The 10894-nt window shown below is 37.1% G+C and overlaps 1 protein-coding gene across 4 annotated transcripts; it reads right to left on the bottom strand.

Moving 5' to 3' along the window:
- On the bottom strand, positions 1-10807 carry LOC122073252. Of its 4 annotated transcripts, none has more exons than XR_006138714.1 (6): positions 9803-10807; positions 7601-9708; positions 4809-4844; positions 4239-4333; positions 508-3767; positions 1-427 (listed from the first exon to the last, which is right to left on the bottom strand). XR_006138714.1 is itself a non-coding variant. In XM_042637804.1 (4 exons), exons 1-4 carry the CDS (start codon positions 4995-4997, stop codon positions 384-386), a joined length of 423 nt encoding a protein of 140 aa, XP_042493738.1. In that variant the 5' UTR covers positions 4998-6051; the 3' UTR covers positions 1-383. The 4 variants fall into 4 exon arrangements, 1 of the variants encoding a protein (XP_042493738.1); XR_006138715.1 differs by having other exon boundaries at positions 7601-7689; positions 9803-10804; XR_006138713.1 differs by having other exon boundaries at positions 7601-10804.
- Positions 10808-10894: the final 87 nt, after the last annotated feature.

The raw sequence follows: 10894 nt of genomic DNA, 5'->3' as shown, positions 1-10894 counted from the left end.
TTTGAAGCAAAACCAAAATATATTGACATTCATTCAACACTATTCCAATCAAAGTCTTCAAAGAGTATCCACCAAAAAACAATATCCTACCATATTTTTCTCATGGTAATAGAACATTTCACACCATAAGCCCATAGTAATACAGTAATAATATCCAGTAATACATCCGGAACTGGAAGCACAGCCTAATTAGTACAAAGATTACTATTACTAACTCTATGGAGGAATTAAGGAACAACATTTCTACCAGGCTGCATATTTATGACCAGTGATTGCTAGTATCCACTCTCTACCCACTTAGCACCAACATCCATTACATCTCTTCATGCACGCTTCCTCATCAATGATGGCCGAGACGAGAATGGGTTAGGCCTCCGGAATCCTTACAGCAGATTGGCTATGAATGTCTCGATATCTCTTCGAACATCTGCAGAAAATTCATGACTTGTAGTGATCGAACTCCACCTCAAAATGATGTATTAGAGTGAATATGGTTCTGTAGCATACCAGCTTCAGGATTTGGTTGTATAGCGTCACCCCAATCATAAAAGTGGTCATAGAAGACAGTGGGTACTCCTGGATGTGTCAGTATATACACAACCCTACACAATTTCACGGCAACATGAACCATTGGAAATTTTGAACATGAGAAACTGAAAAAGGACAGATTTTTCATAGTGAAGGATCAATCAATACATATTCAAAGATCCAAATCTTACTATCCTCTAGATAAGACGCATTATTATATTATTATGGGAATAGTACCTACATTAATACACATGAATGATGATGATATTGGTATAAATGCTACAATATGCATTTGTTCCTCCCATGGACAGTAAATGGAATTCTCCATCAGCTTATCAGGTGTCAGCAGCATAATCTTTATTGTCTTATGCATCAGCTGTAATCCTCACTAATGGGATTCCAGAAGCCTAAGGTCACTAGGTTCAGAAATCCAATCCAATGAAACCAGAATCGCAGTTGCAGGTTTAGAAACTAAATTTCACAAGAATTTTAGTAACAGAGAATCGATGTGATTCAGCCAAAATTCTGATTGAAGGCTCTAATTGGATGAGAGGACATACAATCAAAAATCTGGTTTGATCCAATGGCCAGATTCTTATGATACGAAGATTTCTACTCAAAGAAAAATTCCCAGATCTAAAAATCAATGGTGATTTAGCAGTCTCAATATAATGGTCAGAATAGACAGAATATCAAAATTATAGGTTTGAAATCTCAAATCAAAGATTGAAAACAGAACTTGAAAGTCAGGTTGACTGAACTCAGACATGAATTAGGACACTAAGAAATCAATAGAAAGATCTGGTTTTGAAACCAGTAGAATTCAGACAAGAAACCGATCCACAGATTATGAAAATCTGTTTCAGAACTTAGAAAATCAGAAAACCCTAGTTGAAAAAGGATTTCTCTTAAACCAAGAAAGATTTGTAAGATCAAATAACAACAAAACCTTCAAAAGAATTCAGTGTGATGATAGAATAACAGAATATTTAAGCAAACCAACTTGAATCAGTAAACCAAAACATGCATATGAAGAGAAAGTCGGACACTATCCTGATTTTGACGGAGGAATATAGATGAATAAAGATAACTGGGAATCCACCTGTTGGGAACCTGAATCCACCAAAAACCCTTGCTGAATCCACAACAACAAAGCATTAAGAATCCACAAAGTCACTTGAAAATCCACCCAAGCAAAGGTCTGAAATCCACAGACTGTTGGCCTGAAAAGTTTCTTCTTATTACCAAAATTGTGTACAAGGCATAACCCTTAAATATATATATATATATATATATATATAAACTCTAAACAAGAATAGGCTAAAACCCCTCTAGCCAATAGCTTTCCCTGAAGGAAGTCTACTACTACTATAACTTAGCCTAAAATAAACGAAAACAGCTCAAAACAAGGATGGACTATCAGAGATCTAACTCAACCTTTATGAATTAAAACAAGAAATAAAAGACTCAAACTAAACTAATAAAGTAAATCCCATAACCTTCTACCCATATTTTAGACTCATTAAAGTGGCATATTACAAAGAAAACCTACTGGACCAAAGGCCCAGCACATGTATAAGCCAAATTATCTGCATCATCCGCCATCAACCAAATTGTACGTATCCAGTATTGGATCATGATTGGCAGGATCATTCAACCAATATAACCTTAAGTCTTCCCAGCCACCAAATGGTCAAGTTTGGGATTAGTAACCCAGACAATAGCATCTAAAACATTAAATGTAGTGCTTTTAGAAACTGAAACCTAAAAAAATGCAAGAAAAGAATGGAAATCGCAAACAACAATCACACAACGCAAGATTTACGTGGTTCTGCAAGGTTGCCGCATCCATGGTGAATGAGACCTGCTTCACTATCAATGGAGAATAGGGTTACAACCGCTCATCCTCACACCTCTTTCAGATTACAATGAATCACCTTAGAAACAAAGTTACAAAGAGACATTTAATAGAGACAGTTTACTGAACAATTTCGGGCATAGGGCCCTTCGGTCTCTATGACCTCTTAAGAGCCCTTCAGAGTCAGCCACAAAAGCAAGTGACAGAATACAAAACATTATACCCCAACATGTTTGTCATGAACCATGTTTCCAAAATTTTAAAACCAAGGAACAGCATCCGACTGAACTTAAATTCTTTAATCTGTCAGTATATCAGGTAAAACTTCTGAAGATCAAACCATAGAGCTGGGTTGCAAAATTGGGTCAATTTTTATCCAACCTGACATCCTACTTCGAAAGCAATATTTTACGATGAACCTTGCAAAGTTGGCAAAGACTCTTTGGTTTCAGGATCCAACTTTACCAGCTAACAATTAAACCACTGACATGCTTTGAAGAAGAAGCATACCAAACTGCACATCCCCCAAACCTCTCATTCTTAGGTATACTCCTTTCCATGACCATCCAGTATTACTGGTGCAATCAAACAGGAATCTGAAAAGCCAGACTCTTGTGAAACTCAAAAAATTGGGATTTATCAATTCATGACTATGTTGTGATATTATAGAATAATAACTTTATATTCTTTAATTATACTATCTTACTTTCATTAGCACCCATAGTTGTCAAGGCGATTACGTGACCCAAGGCGTTGGAGAGGTGCCAAGGCAACAAGGTGCCCTAGGTGTGCAGTATATGTAATATACAAATGATAAATTTACATAGTTATACTTATATGTGACATAATATGAGAAAACCAACATATAATAGATAAAGCATAAGATATATTATAAGCCTATCCATCAAAAAACAAAGCAATAAATATAAATCAACGTAAACTCGTGAAATGTCAAAAAATCAATATCATATAATGTGTATTATGACAAGACCACAAGTTGATGCCTAGGTGTCCAAGGCAGTCGTTTTCCTTGCATCAAAGGTCTGCTCATTTGCAGTTACATGTATTGGAACTCAGCCCCAGTTTGGAAGTCATGTTTGGGGAATCCCACAGTTGCAGTTCAAGGACTCAGAATCATAAACTATAATGGGGAGGGAGAGAGAGAGAGAGAAACCATAATATGGAACTCTTATATACTACTCCCTCAGTCCCACAATAAGCATCCTCTTTGAAAATCCCAAATTTTAGAGAGTGATTTAGGATCCACTTATTTTCCAACAATCTCCCAACACTTAATTTCTTTGTAATGATTGGCCGGACAGAAGCTAGAGCTGCTTCCTTCCCATTGCATGCTTCCTTGTGTGACAGAGATACAAAGTGACTGCACCAAAAATGAACAGGTTACCTCTCCTAAATTTTCCAAAATTTTAAAATGTGGTAATGAAAGACAAGGGGTAACCCCAAGGGGATAGCTCAGTTCGCAAGTACCACACCTCAATTTCGAGGTTATGAGTTCAACTCTCCTTGGGACCAACCTATCTCAAAACAAAATGACAAAGGGTAAAATGGCACACTAGCTTAAAACTCATTGAGTTTTTTTTCCCCCGGGTGGCAACAGATGAAGTTTTATAAAGAAAGGAGGAAGAAGAAATAAACAAACAGATCCCATATATGGCTCCCAACGTCCAAACTCTACTCCATCCCATCCTCCACACCCCACCCCACACCCCCCCCCCCCCAAAAAAAAAAAAAAAGATCCTGAACATTAACAGATTGTATTAATTCATATATAAAGGAAATTTAAAAGGAAAAGAGGATGTAAAACATACATGAGAGAAGAAAAGAAGAATACCAGCACATCAATAAAAGATGTTTAGGGTACCACCCCTTACAGGAAAACCCAACCTCAACCACTCCGAAAAAGACAGAGGAAAGAAAATCCCCCACCTACATGCACCACCACCAAAACAGAAGGACAGAAGCACCAGAAGAAAGATGAGAGAAGAGAGAAGGCAAATCAATGGGAATATATCTATGAGGAGAAATGTAATATAGTTTTATATTCCAAGTAAACTTCCAAGTGATAATGTTTCTATAAATGATGCATGGAAATAAAGGTCTAATTCATGTGCAGTCTACTACAGAAAAAAAAAGGAAAAAATGATACAGAACCAAGAAAGTGTTGAACAATGACTGAATCATACGACAGAATAATCAATGTAACAGTGATATGCACCCCCATGTGTGAGAAGTCACATTACAAATTGGATTAGTATTAGTAAACATAACTTGTACTCTCAGCAGGAAATAAATTTAAAGCAATAAATTCAGGAACAGGACATGAGTCTAGAAGAAGGAATGAACTAGAAAAACATGTCTATGCTAACTAGTGGTATTTGTTTGCAGAAACAAGGGTAAATACCTCCATAATGTGAATAGATGGGAAGGGCCAATAAGCCTGTAAGAATGAAGCAACGGGGGCATTAGAAACAAAGAAGTATAAGATTAAAGCTTCCATGATGACTTGAAGAACATGTGGTATATGGGATATAAATGTGAATATTTTGCCCCTCGGGAAACAAGTAATCTCCATATGAGCAATATTCGTCATGAGGACAAAGGCAATTGTTCCATAGGGATTCCAATAAGGAGGTCAAATAGGTAGACAATCATTCCATTAGAGATTGTGATAAGGCAGTCAAATGGGTAAACTGTGCCAGCCCATACCACTGCAATGCGGTGGATTTGGTAGCCCTGTCAGGTTTTAATTTGGACTTTGCGTCTCATTTGATTATTCAGGGTCTGCCAAATCATGGGTCTTATAAAGGGATCGCATTTGTAATCTTATACCTAGTACTCTTTTATATTTATATTATTATCTTTGGGATATATGTGCAACCATGAGGAATAAATCAAGCAAACAATCACAAAACGCGAGGAATTTAAAGTGGTTAGGAATGAATGCCTACTCCACCCAAGAGAACCAGAGATTTTCCATTAAACCTGAAAAACGCTCTACACCACTCTCCACCTCACAAAGTGATCACCTTTTTCTTGTATTTAGGTTTTATCCACAAAGTCAACATATAGGGAACCCAAAAACCCAAACCCCCAAACAATTACAATCTACCCCGTACATGTAATGCACCCAAAACGCAACCCAATTACCCAATAATAATTATGTGGACCATTACAAAATACAAGACACACCCAACCCCAACAATTTTCTCATTTAATGTCTCCACATTATCTCCAGCCCCTAACCAACCCAATCATAATCTCGCCCACCTCCCCCATCCCATTTGTGAAAGAGACCATTTTCAGGATAAACTCAAAATTCTGACAAGTTGTCTTGCCAAACTTTCTAACCTCATGTGATTAAGGGTTCCATATCCACCATCAAAATGGATAGATCTAGATGGTTGGGACCAGCAGTGGACCGTCCAAAAGCCTTTTGGTCAAACCATGAAAAGGCAAGCACTAAAGAATTTGAAAGATAAAACTAATGTAATTGATGCAGTCTCGGATATGTTGTCTGGTCCAAATGATCTTTGATCGTGTACCATAGTTGTCAAGGCGTTGCCTAGGTGACGACTAGGCGTCCAGGTGATTTGTCTGGGGCCTAGGCGACAGTCACTTTGTTGCACTGCATGCCGCCTTGTGTTTTGGCACTTATTTATGCCAAATATCATTTAAGTAAATGATTTTTATATTTCATTTACTTAAGATATTATTTATAAATAAGCAAATACCCCATATTTGAATCTAATAAAAATAGTTTAAAAATCAAATTCCAAAAGGATAAAAAGTCAACCCCCCAATCCAAGAACAAAAACTGGATTTTGGTTATAGGGGCGATTTTTAACTTTTAAATGCTGGGGTTTTTCTCAATTATGAAAATTTTATCATGTTAAAACATTGCTAAAAACCAAAAGTCCGGTAAAATAATTTTTTGTTTTAATATCCATAAAATTATTTTTATTCAGGGGATTTTAACAGCATTCGCGCACTTAAAAATAAGTTTGACCGGAGCATAACTTTGTCATTACAACTCAGATTTAAGTATCTTATATTTGTTGGAAAGCTAGTCTTATATTATAACTAATACAAAAAGTCTCATGTAAAAATAATATCATTTGACTAATCAAACTTATTATAGAATAAGAGCATTTCTCTAAATTTTTATTTTTTATAACTTAATATGACTTAATGTTAATTTTTTATGATTTAATATGGCTAAATGTTGATTTTTAATGATTTGATGTTGTTTAATCTTGATTTTTTATGATACAAGGTATATATAGCTTATTAAATAATGTTAGAAAATAAGAAAAATAAAAAATAACACTTGTTCGCCTTAAGGCGGACGCCTTTTCACCTAAGCGCTTAGACAACCCTTCACCGCCTTGGTTCGCCTTGACGCCGTGACAACTATGTCATGTACAATTATGACATGATTGTGCTGTTTGGTTCTTGAAGTAAATGATCTAAATGTTCTGACTGCCTGTCCAACAGTCCATTGCAACACTTCACACCACAATAGCTCGCGAAGGAGATCTTCCAGTTTGAAAAACAGTATAATCAGAAGACCCAAACCATCTGATCTATATAATTTTCCCCATAGTTTTCATGGCATCTAGGCGAACCAAGGCGTTGGAGGGGGCCCAGATGCAAGGTGAAGCCAACAAGGCCACCAAGGCGTCCAAGGCACCTGGATGCCTTGATAACTGTGATTTTACCTGAATACATGCTCCCCCCCCCCTCCCTCACTTTTCCCACTGCGCTAGAAGGGTGAGTCAAGATTAATCAAGCCCATTTTTGTTGGCCACAACATATTTCTCAGATGGAATCCACAGAATACCATGCAGTCTAGATGTGTTCTACAATAGCTTGCATGCATCAAAGGCAAAGAAGATGGTGTTATACCCCTGTTCTAGCCTAATGCTGTGATGGCAATCAAAAGTCATGAAGTACCTGTGTTGACCCAGTGTCATGGTTATCAATGAATGTGACAGGCTGACAGCCCTAGAAAAGGCAGCCATCCCATAACACCAGGACACGTTCCTTGAGGTTCATGGAACACTGTAGTTCTCCTTTGACTACTTTTTACATGGTGAGAGAATCCATTCTTTTAAAAATTTCAAGAAAACTCAAGTAGGCTAAGCATTAAGTCCACTGTCATCACAAAAATGTATCAGAGCTTCCATGAGATACCTGAAGAATCCCCTTCGTTGTCAAATCAATTGCAGAAGAAAGCCTTGCAGTGCCATAAATCCAATGAATAATTCGTCACCTGTGACTGTCTGCATATGGGATTACACCATTATCAGAGGAGACAATAGGCTTAGATATGGAAATATACATAAAGCAATTGTCTTGTCCATGAGACTGGAAAATTCATATGAGAAGATACAACGTAAGGCAAACCTAAAACACATACTATTATTCCGCTACGAAAAGATTGACAACTAACAAGAAAGACTTGGAAGATACCCCTATCAAATACACAGACTAACTTTGAATATTGCTTGATATGTATCCATTATTCTGAGAGTCAACATATATATTGTTACAATACTATAGGCAATAAATGAGGAAAGAATATACAAGGAAAAACACATTGTAATACATAGAAAAGATTTGGATGAGATATCCAATCAAGATCTGTTATACACAAGCCTTCAGCCATTATTTCAATCAACTAGCCGTTAGCTCCTTTTATTGCCTTACTTGCACCTTCTTTACTACTCCCCCTCATGTTGGAGTGTGGAGAATTTAGATATCAGAAACACCCAACTTGCCAAAGAGTAGCAAAACTGTGAAGCACTAAGAGCCTTGGAAAAGACATCAGATGGTTGTTGGTGTAGTAAAAATCTGTGCAGTTAGAACCAAACCACGCAGCATTTGCTTACGAACAATATGGCAACCAATTTCGACATGTTTTGGTTCGTGAAAAATTGAGTCTGCCACAATATGAAGAGCTGCCTTGTCGTTGCAAAATAATTGTGTCGGTTGATGAAGGGGCAATTGTAGATCTTGAAGGAAATATGATAGCCATGTAAGTTCACAACAAGTGCTGACCATTGCTTGATATTCAGCTTCAGTGGATGATCGGGAAACAATACTTTGTTTCTTAGATTTCCATGAAATAAGTGATTTTCTCAACATCATAGAATAGTCAGTAATTGATTTTCGTTACTCCTTGGCAAGATGCCCAATCTGAATCATGGTAAGCTTGTGGCTGACTTAAAGATAATAAAACCCCTTGACCTGGATTTTGTTTAATGTAGAGAAGTACTTGAGTAGCTGCATCCATGTGTGGCTGTCTTGGTTTGGACATAAATAGACTAAGGAGCTGGACTGAATATGCAATATATGACTGATGTTGGGAATAGTCCGACATCAGTTAAGTTTGGGACCTTGGATGTCTTTATATACCCTTGTACCATCTCCACTTAATAGGCTTAAGCTTTTGGGTTAAACACCCCAAGTTCATGTGCTATCCCACTTTTTTAACATGGTATCAAAGCATCACTTTGTCCTCCCTACATTGTCCATCCACACGCCAATTCCAGCTAAACATGAGGGTGAGTGTTGGGAATAGTCCCACATCGGTCAAGTCTGGGACCTCGAGTGTTTTCATATACCCTTGGGCCATCTCCACCTAACAATTTAAGCTTTGGGTTGGACCTCCCAAGTCCGTGGGGTATCCACTTCTTTAACCCCTGTTATATTTCACTAGGAAGACAAAAGAATCATGCAAGGAGACTTCCCAGGAATGCTACCCAAAGAGAACAAGATGGTGCATTTGAATTTTTCATGAGCAGGAACCAGCTTCAATTTATCTAATTACAAGATTAAACCAAAAAACACTTAATTGGCTGGTTTCTTACATTCAATTCCAGCAAATGTTTATCAGTAAGATAGCCAGGTCAAAAGTTGAATTTGCCGAACCCAATAAACATAACTAATGTGAGTGGACAAGACAAATGAAGTAAAAAAATATGAATGAAATGGATTAAGAACATAATTTATGAGACAAAATAAATAATTTATCCCCAATTAATTAGGAAGATATAGGATTAGAAAAATGAAAATCACAAAATATGGGGGAAAGAGAAAGAGAGAGTAAAGAGATGTCTACAACTAAGTTATTAGTGTCGCCCTCGATTATCAATATGATTTTCAGTCAAAGTTGAGTGTGCACCTAAGTAATTTCTCTCTCTCTGTAGAAAAATTTTAACGTGTTAGCATTGATAAAAGAGTCGGTGCTGGTGTCCACACTTGTCAGATATACAGTTGTGGCTCGAATTTTGACGTGCCTGGGAAACAAACATCCTAAGAGATCCATGTAAAAGCATACAGTAAGCTAATCATGGCTATCAAGATGATGCCTACCCAAAAAGGGAATCTCACCTTGTGTCTAGGTGCTTCAATTCAAAGATGAAAAATCAAGTCTCCTGCTAAAATTTGCACACAATCTATGTCTCCTCCGCTGATCCCTATGATTTAACTCTTAGTAACATACACAAGAATTCAAGAAGCGAAGATTAAGATAATTCCCAAGTTAGAAACAACTGAAACACCAAGCAATTGAATGTCCGCATAAATAAAATGTTAGGAACCCCCCCAGGTGCTGCCAAAAGGACTTGCCCAGACACAAAAATGGATATAACTCAAGGGCAGCAGAGATTCCATTTCTTGAATTCTTATTGGCTTACAAAGTGCTGGACATGTATGGCTTCAAAAATTGAAGTGTCCAGGACACACTGGCCAAAAAAATGACTTGTCAACAGAAGAGAAGAAAAATTTCAGCAAGTCCAAAATGTGGGTTCCTCCGGAGTCCGGATTCCTCTCCTGTGAGATTAAATTCCTTAATTCTTCACTGGTTAGTGCAGTTTAATCTTTGGTTTTTGCTCTCAGATCCAGTTTCTCTCCAACCAAGGAGCATTACATAGAGCAAACAATAAAACAACCCTTATGTAGAAATATAGACATGGCAATGCACTATTGGTCGATGTGATCTGCCCTCAATCAGTAAACAAAACGAAGCAAAATGTTAAACAATAAAACTAGTAAAATTATATATATAAATATATATATAAAATTATATATATAAATATATATATATATATTTTAAATGAAATGAAGAAGCCATCTGATGATAGACAATATAAAGACGTTAAATGCGAGCAAAGGCAGTACAAGAGATCTAAAAAAAAAGGATAAACAGTAGCACAAATCTTTCACATGCATTAGAAGCAAAAGATTTGACATTTTACCAGGTGTGTGAGCGTACATCAACAAGAAGGTTATCTACACATTTCCCATATGGGAACATAAAACATCAAATGATTATGTGCTTATCTTATTTCCCTGGTTTGGGTTGTGTGTGTGTGTGTGTGTGTCGGGGGGAGGGGGGGGGGGAAGAGAAGAGGCAAGCAGTTGGACTGTACTACCCCTTTTGTGTATAGCATCGCTACTCCCTTTGGCAGCATCCACTAATTC

The sequence above is a fragment of the Macadamia integrifolia genome, chromosome 3 (assembly GCF_013358625.1).
Source record: "Macadamia integrifolia cultivar HAES 741 chromosome 3, SCU_Mint_v3, whole genome shotgun sequence".
Classification (NCBI taxonomy): domain Eukaryota; kingdom Viridiplantae; phylum Streptophyta; class Magnoliopsida; order Proteales; family Proteaceae; genus Macadamia; species Macadamia integrifolia.
Note: the sequence above shows the minus strand (reverse complement) of the source record. Positions and strands in the feature narration are given on the sequence as shown.

Bases quoted from the DNA above. Each gene is read 5' to 3' on its own strand.
- LOC122073252 (XM_042637804.1), bottom strand. From the start codon at position 4,997: ATGACGAATATTGCTCATATGGAGATTACTTGTTTCCCGAGGGGCAAA. The intron at 603-4,238 runs GTATTCTTCTTT...GAAATTGTGTAG, and splicing joins CATCTTTTATTGATGTGCTG to GGTTGTGTATATACTGACAC. The intron at 428-507 runs GTATGCTACAGA...AATTTTCTGCAG, and splicing joins ACAACCAAATCCTGAAGCTG to ATGTTCGAAGAGATATCGAG.